The sequence below is a fragment of the Chiloscyllium plagiosum genome, chromosome 13, assembly GCF_004010195.1.
Source record: "Chiloscyllium plagiosum isolate BGI_BamShark_2017 chromosome 13, ASM401019v2, whole genome shotgun sequence".
Lineage (NCBI taxonomy): Eukaryota > Metazoa > Chordata > Chondrichthyes > Orectolobiformes > Hemiscylliidae > Chiloscyllium > Chiloscyllium plagiosum.
Window position 1 is genome coordinate 25,459,661 of NC_057722.1, and position 16,742 is coordinate 25,476,402.

The 16,742-nt window shown below is 39.6% G+C and overlaps 1 protein-coding gene across 2 annotated transcripts in view; it reads left to right on the forward strand.

Annotated features, from left to right (window-relative positions):
• LOC122555853 (long-chain-fatty-acid--CoA ligase 3-like) overlaps positions 1 to 16,742 on the forward strand; it is a 130,380-nt gene that overhangs the window by 52,277 nt on the left and 61,361 nt on the right. For both annotated transcript variants that reach the window (XM_043702058.1, XM_043702059.1), the window contains one exon: positions 14,962 to 15,139. In XM_043702058.1, the coding sequence (XP_043557993.1) occupies positions 14,962 to 15,139 (178 nt within the window). The remainder of the gene's footprint in view (positions 1 to 14,961; positions 15,140 to 16,742) is intronic.

Genomic DNA, 16,742 nt, shown 5'->3' on the forward strand with positions numbered 1-16,742 from the left:
ATCCTATCTACCTGTGACTCCACTTTCAAGGAGCTATGAACCTGCACTCCAAGGTCTTTTTGTTCAGGAACACTCCTTAGGACCTTACCATTAAGTGTATAAGTCCTGCTAAGATTTGCTTTCCCAAAATGTAGCACCTTGCATTTATCTGAATTAAACTTCATCTGCCGCTTCTCAGCCCATTGGCCCTTCTGGTCAAGATCCTGTTGTAATCTGAGGTAACCCTCTTTGCTGTCCACTACACCTCCAATTTTGGTGTCATCTGCAAACTTACTAACTGTACCTCTTATGCTCGCATCCAAATCATTTATGTAAATAACAAAACATAGAGGACCCAGCACAGTATCTAATGGAAGATTGAGGGGCTTTATTGAAAGATAGCTATCAGCAATGTACCTGCCTGCCTGTTCTATCACCCTTAGTATAGTGCAGTAAAATTTACAAGATTTACATTATTTAAGTTTGTTTTAAAATTGAGTATTGCAATAATTTGAAGCTCTCACTTTCCTATAATGCAAATTACATAATATGTTGTGTCTTGGATCAGTCATTTTCCAATTAATTTCCACTGGACTTGGAACAACCTAGTTTAAAACAAATTGAACATTTTTAATAATCCCTTTTGGGTAATGTAACTTCCTAGGTTTCCAAACATGTGAACAATGTTTTAGTCAAGAATTGAGAACTAATCTGATAAATGTGACCATACTCCAGGCTTAGATTTACACTTAAAAGAGTTTGTATGTGATTTTTAAGTTATGGGTTAAAGACAGCAAATCCCGCATTGCACTGCAGTGCTGGCTGAGCTTAGGATAAAGCAGTCTTCGTAATTGCATTTAGAACAGTAATGACATTGTTGCAATGTTCACTGAACTATAAATGTTGAAATTGTACATTTTGAAACTAGTACGATATTCCTAATCTTTTGTTAATTTCTTCTTCTCCCTGATAAATAGTAAGGGATATTGACCTTTATTGTGACATGTACTTTTCTTTTAATCTGCAATGTGCTGTGATATCAGATGGCTTGCCGTCAGATTTTGCTAGCTTTCTTCCTCCACTTTCTCCTCTTTCCCTTTCTCCTCCACTGCTCAACTGACTGGGAGTTTGTTATGCAAAGGTCTGATGACATAAACTTCTGTCTATTTTCTGATATTGTACATTGATATTTCACACAATTACTAAGTTTATATATAGTTATATGGATTCTTTTAAGGTAGTATCTCCCAGAATTGTTTTCTGTCCTTTTGAGTGTAAAGGATTTGGACAAAATTAATGAAGAAATGAAGTGATTTTTTAAAAAAATCAATAGAATCCAATGGTTTTAATTGCATAATTAACCAAGTATTAAACATTTTTTCTGGCTTCAAGTCAGAAGGCAGAAGTTGGAAGTAAAAGCTAATTGATCCACTTTCTGGCTTGTAGGCTATTCTGTCAGGATCAGAGCAGGTACTACTGTCACAAGTTGTATTAAGTTTTCAAGTGGAACATAAATGACATTTCTAAATTTACAGCTGATGCCAAACTTCTTTTATGGAGGGGAGGGTGGAAAGGAAGGATTGTCAATACTGAGGAGGACTGCAACAAATTCTAAGCTGTTAACTTTCAGGATGGGTGTGTAATTGGCCAATTAGAGCTAATGTATGTAATTGTGAAATAATTTTTTTTGCTAATGTAATATTACATAGAAAATGGGAATGAAAGTTAGGTGGTGGATCAAAGGGAGCTCTAAGTTCTAATGCATGAGTCATTAAAAGTGAAAATGCATGTTTACTTTTTCATATTCTTATTTACCCTTTTGTTAGAGGTTATGTCTAGAGGGATGGAATTGAAAGGCAAGTTATTCTGTATTAGTTCAATCCTTGGTCAACATATCTGGATTAAGTTCTGGTTATTGTATTAAAAATAAAGTACAGAGGAGACTGTGTTTTTAAAAAGTTTGAGGATAACACGACCAACATAGGCTTGTTTTTTCTTTATTTCTTTTCAAGAGACAGCCTGAAAGAGTTTTTATTTTGAAAACTATGAAAGATTTTTAGAGAAGGCAGAGCATGATAGTATTTTCATTTTGTGGGAAAGAGCAAAACTGGAGTCTGTCAATATTAGTCACCAAGAACTCAATAGGTAATTCAGAAAGAACATATTTACAGAGAGATTTGTGAGAATGTGGGACATTCTATCTAATATAAACGTATTTAAGGGAAGGCTAGACAAGTGAATGACTATGAAGGGAGCAGAGGTTTATGTCAAGTAGCTAGATGAGAGAAGACGTGCATAAACACTAATGGGCTTGTATGACTGACATTTGTGTTCTATATTCATTGTTGTTTCAAGTCAGTGTGGTGAGTGGCTAGAATGGGAGGGCTTGCTAGTTCACAACTATGCACAGGCTGCCCTTGTCTTTCTACCTGGTAGTGTTTGTGGGCATGGAACGTGCTGTGCCAAAGATTTTTGAAGTATTTTTGTAATGAATCTTGTAAGTTGGTACACCCTGCTGCTACCTGATTGTCAGTGACACCACATCCACTTCATCTACCAATCAAGCGGGCTGTTTTGTCCTGGATGCTTGCAAACTTCGTGAGGGTTGTTGGAGCTGCACCCATCCAGGCAAGTGGGAAGTATTCCATCATGTTCCTTGTAGATGATGAACAGGCTTTGTAGAGTCAGGCAGTGAGTTACTCACTGCAGTACTCCGAGCCTCCGATATGCGCTTGTAGCCATTGCATTTTTATGGTGAGTCCATTTGAGTTTCTGGTCAATGGTAACCAGAAGGATGTTGTTAGTGAGGGATTCAGTGGTGGCAACACCTTTTAATATCAAGGGACGGTGTTTATAGAGTCATAGAGATATACAGAATGGAAACAGATGACACCAAAATTGGAGGTGTAATGGACAGTGAAGAAGGTTAACTCTGATTACAATGTGATCTTGATCAGATGGGCCAATAGGTTAAGGAGTAGCAGATGGAGTTTAATTTAGATAAATGTGAGGTGTCGCATTTTGGGGAAGCAAATCAGAGCAGGACTTGTACACTTAATGGTAAGGTCCTAGGGAGTGTTGCTGAAGAGAGAGACTTGAGTGCAGGTTTGCAGTTCCTTGAAAGTAGAGTCGCAGGCAGATAGGATAATGAAGGCAGCATTTGGAATGCTTTCCTTTATTGGTCAGAGCATTGAGCACAGGAGTTGGGAGGTCATGTTGCAGCTATATAGGACTGTGGTTAGGTGCAATTCTGGTATACAGAATGGAAACACACCCTTCAGTCCAATTCGTCCATGCTGCTCAGATGTCCTAACCAGATGTCCTGCTTTGATTTGCTTCCCCAAAATGCAACACCTCACATTTGCCAGCACTTGGCCCATATCCCTCTAAACCTTTAATATTTATCTACCCATCCAGATCCCTTTTTTAAATGTTGCAATTGTACCAGTCTGCACCACTTCCTCTGGCAGTTCATTCCATACATGCACCAACTCTGTGTGAAAACGTTGGCCCTTAGGTCCCTCTTTTATATCTTTCCCTTCTCGCCTTGAACCTGTACCATCTAGTTCTGGACACCCCCACCCCAGGGAAAAGACCATGTCTGTTTATCCTATCCATGGCCTTGATGATTATATAAACATCTATAAGGTCACTCCTCAGCATCTGACACTCCAGGGAAAATAGCCCCAGTCTATTCAGCCTATCCTTATAGCTCAAATCCTCTAACCCTGGCAATATCTTTGTAAATCTTTTCTGAAACCTTTCAGGTTTTACAACATCCTTATGAAAGGAAGGAGACCAGAATTGCACCTAACCAATGCACATGATCTCCCAACTCCTGTACTCAATGCTCTGACCAATAAAGGAGAGCATACCAAATGCCGCCTTCACTATCCTATCTGCCTGCGACTCTACTTTCAAGGAACTGCAAACCTGCACTCAAGTCTCTCTCTTCAGCAACACTCCCTAGGACCTTACCATTAAGTGTACAAGTCCTGCTCTGATTTGCTTCCCCAAAATGCGACACCTCACATTTATCTAAATTAAACTCCATCTGCTGCTCCTCAATCTATTGGCCCATCTGATCAAGATCCTATTGTAATCAGAGTTAATCTTCTTCACTGTCCATTACACCCCCAGTTTTGGTGTCATCTGCAAACTTACTAGCTATACCTCTTATGCTCACATCCAAATCAATTATATAAAATAACGAAAAGTAGTGGACCCAGCACCGACCCAGCACTCCACTGGTCAGGCCTCCAGTATGAAAAGCAACTCTCCACCGCCACCCTCTGTCTTCTACCTTCAAACCAGTTCCGTATCGAAATGGCTAGTTCTTCCTGTATTCCATGAGATCTAACCTTGAGGAGTCTTGTCCCATGAGTAATCTTGTTGAACGGTTTACTAAAGTCCATATAGATCATGTCTACAGCTCTACCCTCATCAATCCTTTTAGTTACTTCAAAAAACTCGATCAAGGTTTGAAAGACTTGACACCTCTCCCTCGCATACATACACAAAGCCATGTTGACTACCCCAATCAGTCCTTGCCTTTCCAAATACATGTACATCCTGTCTCTGGATTCCCTCCAACAACTTGCCCACCACTGATGTCAGGGTCACTGGTCTATAGTTCCCTGGCTTGTCCTTACCACCCTTCTTAAATAGTGGCACCATGTTAGCTATCCAGTCTTCTGGCACCTCACCTCTGACTATCGATGATATAAATATTTCTGCAAGAGGCTCAGCAATCACTTCCCTAGCTTCTTTGAGTTCTAGAGTACACCTGATCAGGAGAAAGTGAGGACTGCAGATGCTGGAGATCAGAATAGAATGTGGTGCTGGGAAAGCACAACAGGTCAGGCAGCATCTGAGGAGTAGGATGCTGCCTGACATACTGTGCTTTTCCAGCACCATACTGTCCACTACACCTGATCAGGTCCTGGGGAGTTGTCCACTTTTGAGTTTCAAGTCATCCAGCAGCTATGTAATATGGACATTTTTCAAGATGTCACCATCTATTTCCCCATATTCTATTTCTCCCATGTCCTTCTCCACAGTAAACTCTGATGCAAAATACTCGTTTAGTGCCTCCTCTATCTCCTGCGGTTCCACACATAGGCTGCCTGAGGGGCCCTATTCTCTCTAGTTACCCTTTTGTCCTTAATATATTTGTAAAAACTCTTTGGATTCTTCTTAACTCTATTTGCCAAAGCTATCTCATGTCCCCTTTTTGCTCTCATGATTTCCCTCTAAAGTATAGAGTTCCTACTGCCTTTATACTCTTAAGGATTCATTCAATTTATCTTGTCTATACCTGACATATGCTTCCTCCTTGTTCTTGTCCAAATCTTCAATTTCTCTAGTCATCCACCATTCCCTACACCTACCAGCCTTTCCTTTCATCCTAACACGAATATACAGCCTCTGGACTCTCATTATCTCAGTTTTTGAAGGCTTCCTGTTTTTCAGCCGTCACTTTACCTGCGAACATTTGCCTTCAATCAGCTTTTGAAAGTTCTTTCCTTATACTTTCAAAATTAGCCTTCCTCCAATTTAGAACTTCAACTATTAGATCTTGTCTATCCTTTGCATCACTCTTTTAAATGAGTAAAATTGTGGTCACTAGCCCCAAAGTTCTCCCCCACTGACACCTCAGTCACCTGCCCTGCCTTATTTTCCAAGTGGCGGTCACGTTTTGTACCTTCTCTAGTACATACTGAATCAGAAAATTTTCTTGTACATGCTTAACAGATTCCTCTCCAACCAAGCCCTGAATACTATGGTAGTCCTAGTCTATGTTCAAAAGTTAAAATCCCCCACTATAACCACCCTATTATTCTTACATATATACAAAGTCTCCTTGCCAATTTGTTTCTCAATTTCCTGTTGACAATTAGGGCGGGTTTATAAGACAATCCCAATATGGTGATCATTCCTTTCTTATTTCTCAGTTCCACCATGTATTTCCAGGAATATCCTCCCTTAGTACAGCAGTAATACTATTCCTTACCAAAAACACCATTCTCCCTCCTATCTTGCCCCCCCCCGCTTTCTATCCTTCCTCTAGATTCTCTCTTTTTGGAGATGGTCATTGCCTGGCATTTGTATAGCTTGAATATTATGTCATTTGTTAGCGCAAGCTGGACATTGCCCAGGTCTGGCTGAATTTGAACATGGAGACAGCTCTAGTACCTAAGTAATCACAAATAGTGCTGAACATTGCAATCATTGGTGCACATCACCACCTCTGACCATATGATATTCTGAGCAATAACATTTTTGATATTTCTTAGTTTCAGTATTAATGCGTGTATTGCAAATTTTCCTGGCATACAATTTATTCTATACAATGCTCAGCCCACTTAATAGAAATATTTTTGCATAATAATTTTAATTTGCACTGTACTGTGCCGCAGATTAATGTATCGTACAACAGTAAGATTCAGGTTTATACCCAGTATGAAAAGTTCTGGTTTCTTTTTAAACCAACTGTAGTGCAGTTCTAAAAGTTGTGGTGATAGACTGCTCGCTCTTGGTTTTAATTCTGTTTATTTGACCACCGTTTGACCAGAGAATGGGCCCTAAGTCATCAATTTGACTCCATAAAGAAAGCGAAACAAGGTGTTTGTAAAGCCTGTTGACTAATCCACTGATGTAAGAGCAATTCTTTATCATCAACTTAAACTACCACAGCAGATGCTTAATTCTCAAACTTCAAATTTTGCTGTTTTTTAGTATATCTGTCGTCAGTCTCTGGTGGTGATCCATTAATTACATGATTAGAAGATCCTGAAATGCTTCACAACCAATTAGTTTGTTTTCAAGTGCAGTCGCTGTTTGGCTAATATAACAGCCATTTTTGTTTTGTTTTGCACTGCACAGGACAATTTCCTCAAAACAATAATGTAGCAAGAGATGACTGACCAGTTTCTCTCTCGGAGACCTTTGAGGAATCTATAACTTTTGAATGGTTTCATTGAGTCCTGTGTGTCAACTTAATCCAACAGAATGGACTAAAGCATTAGTGATTCCTCCTCCAGAAAAAAAGTGTTTTTGAAAGTGTAGCAATTACTCCTTACTGCTTGGAAGTGTTGGCTGAGATTACATGTTCATGCCTTGCTTTAAGGGTTTATAAGATTGTGGTGCAGTTTTTTATTAATGTACTTAAAACAGTTTGAGTTTGAAATCTTCACACTTAGAAAGTTTCATAAAGTGAAATAACTTAATCAAGAAGTGCAAAAGAGTTGTTGACACTAAAGAGGAAAACTGACATCTATGAAAGTATTGATAAGGGCTGAATTAGAATCTGTAGTTTCAAGAAAATAGTGGTTCATCCACTAAAAGAAAAGTTAAAGTTTCTTACTAGGAATTAATCAAAAAAGCTATTGATGGATCCTATACTCTGAGTGCAAGCTAGGTTAGAACTGGACAGTATTTCATTGAAATGTTCGTTTAAATGTTCACTGGGTCTCCCTATCTCTGGCCCAGTGCTTATTAAAAGTACAGAAAACATTTAAACATTTCATGTGGAAATGGATTTGACTGGATCTTGTGTCTTGTGATGGATGGTTTTTGTGTTTTTAGACTTTATCATGGCATTCAAAGACTCAATGTGCCTATGAACCAAAATGGGCTTGCCATAAAACTACAGAAAAATATTCTTTTTTAAACCAAATTTCTAAACCTAGTCTATCCCTTGATCAAAGTTTAGAATTCAGACTAAATTGGCTTGTGTTGCCAATGTTTGCTTAATTCAACCCTGACATGTCTGCTGGTTTTAAACAGAATAAAGATAGAATTACAGAGCTTGCATGTGCATATGTGCAGGCTAGTGTAAATTAAAGCTTGTGGTTGGAAAGTTTGTGTTCTTAGTCATTTTCAATATATTGCACTGTTATCTGTAATTTACAATGTCCAGAAAAATGGATGGACACTGGAACACTTTTTTTCAGATATGGTTTCTTCATGCTTTTGCACCTGTGGTGAAAAACCATTTTTTAAAAATTAAGCAACCTGAAGATTTTTTAAAAATCTTTGTTCATGGTATGTGCACTTGATGGCTAGGCCAGAATTTCTAATTGACTAGAGTAAAGGGAAGAGTCAGCAATATTGCTATGGGTGTGGAGTGATGTTTAGGCAAAAGCAGAGAAGGATAGCTCCTTTACTACCTTGAAAGAATTTGAATGGAACAGCTGGTTTATTTATGACATTTGTCATGGTTTTATTTTCTGACCAGATTTTTATCACATTTGAATTTCACTCTTTGCTATGGTGGAATTCAAACCCATGTCCCTAAAGGTCTGGAGTTCTAGATTACCAGCTCAATGGCATTACCACTTTGTCACTATCTCCTTATACCAAGTCTATTGTTAGGCAATTATTAAGCTCATCCCGATGAACATAAACATTTTTACCATTTTTTGTCTCTCAAAGTAACCTTATGAATTCCGTCTTTGGACCAGGGTGTTATCCATTACAAACATTTCTTATTTTAGAAATTTCATGAGTAAATTAATCAATCTCCAAAGACTATCTCAAAGCTTTCAATCTGTTTCTAGCATAAAAGATGCATCATTAAATATGGCGTGTGTGTGCTTGGAAATCATCAGTTTAAAGTGTAACATTAAGATGGATTTGGAGAAAATTATTACCATGTTATGCTTGAGGTTTTTGTAAAGGATTTAATATAAATACTGCCAACTATTATCTGAAATTATGGAAACTGCGAACTAAAAAATCTCCTATACAATCTATGTCTTCATGGAAAATTGCAAAAGATGCTGAGGATTAGCCCTTCGAGTGCCTGCCCAATATATTATTTTAAATTTTAAATTTGTTTTAAATTTGTTTTAAAAGAGTCCTGTTCTTTACTTCATGAGTACCTGCCCATTATTTTATACCTTATTCTTCAGATGTTCATCCCACAAATGTGGCTTTATATTCCATCAGTAAATGTAACTGTGTTAACTGTCAATTTATGTCAGCTATTTCCCATGCGCAGAGGATAATATAGATTGTACTGTATGTCCGTCTTTTTACAATATGTCCACCAAAGCTATCCTGAAGTGATGCTACCAAAAATGTGTATATAATAGCATAAAGTATTATGCATCCTGAATCTTTATCATCTTGTGTTAAGAATATGTTAATTACTTCAGAAGAGTCTCTGAATCTTGAGGAACGTAAACACTTGGCATATATTTTTATCTTTAAAATGTACCTTAAAGCTGCAACACCTATTTCTGAAGATATTGAAAGAAATTCTATAGAATGTCACTAATGTACAACTGAATAGGAAACCATCTTGTCACAAAGTTAGTCCTTTTTTTTCCCTAAAAGCTGTTCCTTGGCTCAGGGATACTATTCCCTTGATTTTTTCAGAGGGGGCATAAACTGGGTCGGGCTCCGATCAGTCTGGTTTGTACAGAGATGAAAAGGTTTTTGAGAGGCCTTTTGTTAATATGTAAACAGATGAGACTTTAGGCCAAAGTGGTCATGTTTTAGAAGTGACCTGTATAAAGAAAGTGGAGTGGTCAGCACTCTCGCGAGCTGAGCTGAGCTGAGCAGTTAAGTTCAGTTTTGAACCGGTGAGGAGTTCAATGGGTAGCTATGTGGAAACTCTCTCTTTTCTGCCCTTCAACTCCTACCTATAAGCGTGTGTTTGATTTATACTGGGTTTTAAAGGGAGTTTGCTTATTGGAACTGTTGTGCATATTTGGAAAAACATAATTAAGTCTAGTTGGATTGGCTGAGTTCTGTAGGGGTTCTTTACAGAATGAAACAAGAAGAACAGAATAATTTTGTGAACTTAGTAGTCAACCAGCTAACTCAATCTGGGTAATTTTCACAGTACGCTTAGCGAAACAAATTGCAAAGTTATGGTCTGAGTTGCCTGCTTAATGTTTTGATTGGTCTGGCTTAGTCCATAACAATCTGCAAAAAGAATTTAGTTTAGAAATTGTTTGGTTGTCTTAACGTATGTTTCTGACAAGTAGGAGGCTGGGAGAATGCAGCAAGCCAGGCAACATCAGAAGGTGGCAAAGTCTGTTTTGGGTGTAGCTCTTCTTCAGGACACTGGGTGGGTGTAAATGGAGCTGCAGATAAAGGGGTTGGGGAGGGGGCAGGGTGGTGAAGTGGAGACAGGTAGAGGGTACAACCTGGTTGGTCGATGGGAGGGATGAATTGGGTAGGTGGCTGAGAGGAGGGGAGAGCTGGGCAGGGAGTCGAGAAATGGGAAGGGAGGTTAATTTGAAATTGGAATGCCAATCTCCAGATGGACGTTTACTATAAAATCAAAGACTCTCAACTACCTGTACTACACCTCCTCCCACCCAGAATCCTCCAAGAACTCCATCCCGTTCACCCAACTCCTCCGCCTCTGCTGCATCTGCTCAGATTAGGAGACATTCCACTCCCAAGCATCCCAGATGTCTGGAGACTGTCGCCAGAGATGGAAACAGAAAGGTCAAGAAAGGGGAAGGAGATGTGCACACATCCCAGATGTTCACCTATTTCGAACAACATGCTTTCCAGACACCCCTCCACCGCCCCACCTTTATTCTGCATTCTACTGCTCTAAACCCCACACACCCCAAACACAATAAAGAAAGAGTCCTCCTTGTCCTCACTTACCACATCCAGTCTCCTCATCCAACACATCATCCTTAAACAGTTCTCCCAACCCCAACTAGACCCCACCAGCAAGAACATCTTGCCCTCCCCATCCCTCTCTGCTGCTTTCAAGGGCCATTCCCTTCGACAGTCCCTGGTTTGCACCACTCTTCTCCCACTCCCCCTCGCTCCCCCCACCACGCCACCCCCTCACCTCCATCCATGGCCCCAACCAGTCTTTCCAGGTAAGACAAGGGTTCCCCTACCTCTCCTGCAACCTAATTTACAGTATCTGGTGCTCCTGATCTTGTCGTCGCTACATTGGAGAGACCAAACGTAAACTAAAAGAACGTGTCGCTGAACATTTTGACTAGGCCAGCAGGGGTTGACCGGACCTCCCAGTCACCACCCATTTTGATTTCCCTTCTCACTTCCTATCTGACGTGGCCATCCTTGCAAACTGCAAATTGGAGGAACCGCACATCATCTCCTTGGGCAGCCTACAGCCCAGAGGACTCACTCATAACCTCCCTTTCCTTCCCCTAACTCTCTTCCCAGCCTTTCCCTCTCCCTTCCATTCCTCTCAGCCACCTACTGGATTCATCTCTCCCATCGACCAACCAGGCTGTACCCTCCAACTGTCCCCACCTCTCCCTTTATCTGCAGCTTCCCTTTCACCCACTGCCAGTCCTGAAGAAGGGTAACACCCAAAACGCTGTGTTCTCCCAGCCTCCTTGCCTACCTTGATATGTTGTCGCATGAAAACAACATTCTGCAATTCTGGTAAAATAGCCTTATGTTTGCATATATTGCTGTATGAAGAATGAGTCTTGACTTTTATAATTAGTGATTGAAGCAACAAGGAAAACTAAAAACAGACTGAAGGAGGAAACTTTTACAGTACATTTTTAAAGATATGAAGTGGAATTCTTTGGTTGTAAAATATTTAAACTTTTTCAACACTGGAGGGCAGTGTTGATATTCCATTTGATGTGAGCACACTAATTTTGGACCAGTTCCTGCTGTTGAACATTACTGGGTGAATGCATGGAAATCATAGAATCATTTCAGCACAGGAGAAGGCCATTCATTTATTATGTTCACACTGACTCCCCTCAGGAATAATTGGTGTACTGTTACCCCACCACTCTGACTCCACAACATTGTACTTTCCTTCTTTACTAAATACTCAGGGTGTTTGAAATGTCAAAAAAAAAGCACAGGAAGCCAGTGCCCATTGTTCCTGCACCAGCTGAGAAACCTGCTATACAGCCTCATTCCATCTTCCATCACCTGGTCCATAACCTTAAGAGATTGCAGGGCTTCAGCTGCATATCTGGAGACTTTTCTGTCTCTGCTACCGTGCAAGGTCATGAGTTCCATACACTACAACCATCATCTGTGTGCAGAAAATAGAACGTCCCTCTGTTCCCCTCTAATCTTTCTACCACTTTAAGTCGATGCCTCTTTGCCCCTGCTCCCACATAAAGGAAATAGGTCCTTCCCAACATCTCTATTTGTGAGCTGCAATTTTTTAGTCTTAGCAACATTCTTGCAAATCTAACTTTTCTGTAATGAGGTGACCAGAACTGAATATGTTGCTTGAGTTGAGGTGTAAACAGTTACTTAAGAAGATCCAGCTTAACCTCCTTGCTCTTTTATCCTGTGTCTTGGCCAATAAAGGAAAGCTTTTCATTTGTCACCTTAACCATATTATTGAAATGTCCAGTTACTTTGTGTTTTGTGGACATAGCACTTCAAGGTCCCTCACTTTTCTACATCTCTAAAACTCCCTTGCTAACATTCATATGGAGAACATAGGTTGCACCATCTTAATCAATTGTCCTTGTTATTAGCAAACAAAAAGTTAGTCTGACACAGTCTATCTTAAGTCCGTGATAATATTCTTTGCCTCTATCAGCCCATGTTCTTTTGAATTTTTTTCTTCTACTCTCATAGTTCACAATATTTTCACATTTTGTACCACATGTAAATTTCAAAATTGTGCCCTGCACAGCTATCTCTAAGCCATTAATGTAGAAAGAGTGGCCAGAAATCCTACTATACACTCAAACTGGAAGAAACAGCTATTCACCAAATTTTTTTTTGTCATTCATTCAAATTTGTTTCCTTCCTGTGAGTATAACTTCTGATTTCATGGGCTTGAACTTCGCTGACAAGCCTGTCATGTTGAATTTTTTCAAATGTCTTTTAGAAGTCAAATCCCTAACATCAGTTACTGTATTACTTTGATGAAAATCTCAAAATCATTGAGCACAATTCTCAAACAAATCACATGCTGGTTTTCCTTCAGTTAGTCAACATTAGTCCAAGTGGCTATTAAATTTGTCCCACTTGTTTTTTTAAAAGTTTTCCCACTATCAAAATTAAAATGACTGGCCTAAAGTTACTTGGTTTGTTCCAACACTCTTTTTTGAGTAAGGCTATTAAACTTGCAATTCACTAATCCTTCAAATCGTTTCCATTATTTAAGAAAAATTAGAAAATGATGACCAGTGTATCTGCATTTTCCACGTTTACTTCCCTCAGTGTCCTTGGATGCAGCTCATTCAGCTCTGGTGGCAGGGAGCAAGTAGCAGACTGGATGGCAATCTGGTTACAAAACATGACAAGGTTAATATTAGTTATTCAGACAATCAAAATGTTATAAGTGGTGTTTCAATAAGGATAGATATTGAGGCCATTGTTGTAGACCATTTAAACAGAGTCATTGAAATGTAGAGCATGGAAACAGACCCTTCTGCCCAACTCATCCATGGTGACCAGATATCCTCAATTAATCTAGTCTCATTTGCCAGCATTTGGTCCATATCCCTCTAAACCCTTTCTATTCATAAACCCATCCAGATGCCTTTTAAATGTTATAATTGTACCAGCCTCCACCACTTCCTCTGGCAGCTCATTCCATAGATACACCACCCTCTGCATGAAAAAAGTTGCCCCTTTGATCACTTTTAAATGTTTGCTCTCTCACCTTAAACTTATGATTTCTAACTTCGGACTCCCCTACCTTGAGAAAAGACCTTCTTTATTTACCCTATCCATGCCACTGATGATTTTCTAAACCCGACGCTCCAGAGAAAACAGCCCCAGCCTATTCAGCCTTTCCCTATATCTCAAGCCTCCAACCTTTGCAACATCCTTGTAAATCTTTTCTGAACCCTCGCAAGTTTCACAACATCCATCTTGTAGGAGGGAGACCAGAATTGCATGTAATATTCAAAAAGTGTGCGAACCAATGCCCTGTCCAGCTGCAACTTGACCTCCAAACTACTATACTCAATGCACTGATCAATAAAGGCAAGCATACCAAATGCCACCCTCCCTATTGTATCTACTGGCAACTCCACTTTCAAGGAAGTTTGAACCTGCACTTCAAGGTCATTTTGTTCAGCTACACTCAATAAAGCAAAAGGGACTCTGGAATTGGAAATACACCAAATTGTGTGTGCACTGGAGATTGAATTTAATGCAGGGAAAGATGACAAAATACAGGAAGGCACTAATAATTTCACAGAATGGGCATGTAATTAATGAAGAACATAGATATTGCTGTGTGTTGGGCGATAAAGTTTGATAGGAAGAATCAGAAAATTGCATGTGCCTTAGAAAATAAATGCTTAAATGAGTTGAAGATCTAGAAGACTGCAGTGAGCAGATGCAGAAGCCAATAAAAATGGAACTGCACTTAAGATCACAAAAACCAGTTCATTTTTCAAGGAATAGAACTGAATAACCGAGAAGTTGTATTTAACCTGTTTAAAATCCTGGTTAGATAAAATTTGGAGTACTGAGATTAGCTGTCTCCATGTACAGCAGAAAGTACTAAACGAATTTTCAAGAATGATATCAGAATTAAGGTTTTATGATACAGAAAAAAAGAGCCGTCTGGGGATTTTATTTGGAAAAGAGAAGATTTGGGCTGCGGGTCAACATGGCTAAAAAGTGTATGATCAGGAAGAGGTAGAGAGGTCCCCACATTTTGGGTGGCAAGAGATGTAAGATGGTCATTAACAAATCAATAGGCAATTTGGGATCAACTTCTATAACCAGGAATTAGTTGGAATATGGAACCCATTACTACAAGGAGTAAGGTGAGATGATTGATATGCATTTCAGGGAGGCCCAAAGAACTGGAAGAACATATTGATGGGTTAGATGAATTTGGCCCGCAAGAGGCTTCTGTGGGATATGAATGGTAGTACAGACCATGTGAGCTGAATGGCCTATTTCTATGCTTTAAATAGTATGTAGCTGTAAATTTATCTGTAAATCCTTTTATCTATTTGCAGCATTGCTGCTTTAAAATGGTCTACTAATTTATTTTTTCCTTCTTGCCCATACCAGTTAATACTTGGAAATTACAAGTGGCTCACCTATGATGAGGTCTATCGTCGTGTTACACATTTTGGTAGTGGATTGGCTATGTTGGGCCAACGACCAAAAGCCAACATAGCCATCTTCTGTGAAACAAGAGCTGAATGGATGATAGCTGCCCAATCCTGTTTCATGTATAACTTCCCTCGTGAGTAAAATGTTTTAATATCTCTCTACCCAAATGCCAATTTACTTGCATCAGCAATATATATTTTATCAACTTAATCATTTGAAGAATCCTGATACTTTTGACTCTCCTTAATGAATACCTTGTTAATGATTGAGGTAGCAGATTAAATTGAAGACTAGGAAGTCATGCACTTTTAAGCCCTGATTCCTGCTAAATATTAAGAAAGAGTGAGGACCTCAGATGCTGGAGATCAGAGTAGAGAGTGTGTTGCTGGAAAAAGCACAACAGGTCAGGCAACATTCGAGGAGTAGAAGAATTCCTGGTGAAGGGTTTATGCCTGAAACATAGATTCTCCTTCTCAAATGCTGCTTGACCTGCTGTGCTTTTCCAACACCACACTCTCAACCCTACTAAATGTTGCCCAGTAACCTGTGGGTAGAAAGTGGAAGGTATCAAGTAAAAATAAGGTTACTCTGACACATAGGGATCTGGGCCAAGTGCTGCTTCAACTTGACAAAATGCCAATTTCAGTAAGTGAGACTTTTGGCACCATTTCGACTCTACTATGATATAAATTACTGCTTTCTGGAGTGGAGAATGTACAAAAAAATGTACATTAAGTGAATGAAATGTACTGTTCAGTGTAGTTTTATTAGAAGTTTTAAATAAGAGCAGTTCAATTATTTCAGTGTTTGATATTTTTAAATATCTAATGTGTACTATAACTTCACTGTTTGTCTGAATCAAGTCTGCTTTGGGCTGACTTCATTTGTAATTAATTGTATCCTTATTTGTAGTGCTGTCACTCACACTTGTGATGTGTAAGTGCTTTATTTGTTGTAGCAATGCATTTCTGAGAATTATTTATTGTATATGTTGCTCCCAATGCGGTCTCCTCTACATTGGGGAGACTAGGCGCCTCCTAGCAGAGCGCTTTAGGGAACATCTCCGAGACACCCGCACCAATCAACCACACCGCCCCGTGGCCCAACATTTCAACTCCCCCTCCCACTCTGCCGAGGACACGGAGGTCCTGGGCCTCCTCCCTGACCTATCACCTTCATCTCCTCCCCCACTGACCTATTGTACTCTATGCTACTCTCTCCCCACCTCCACCCTCCCCTAGCTTATCTCTCCACGCTTCAGGCTCACTGCCTTTATTCCTGATGAAGGGCTTTTGCCCGAAACGTCGATTTTGCTGCTCATTGGATGCTGCCTGAACTGCTGTGCTCTTCCAGCACCACTGATCCAGAATCCATTTCTGAGAATATGTATAGGGTATAAGCAGGCAGGGAAAGAGTTAAGTTCTGAGTTTTGTGAAACAAGAGGTTCACTTGAGCATGACTTAGATCAGATAAGAACTTACAATTAACAATGGGGTGCTGCAGACAAGGTGGAAAAGCATTTATCATGTAGAGCCGTTTTACAAGATGGGGTACAGCATTCAGTATGTGAGGTCAGTTTAACAAGGTGAAAAGTATTCATTGTGAAGCCATTATGTAAAAGCAGATGGCTTAATCTTTACTATTGACATTCACTCATTGTAACAGTCACCCAATGAACATGTATGTTGCCTTATCTGGATGCTCTTCCCTGTAAAATGACTCTATAATTTATTGAG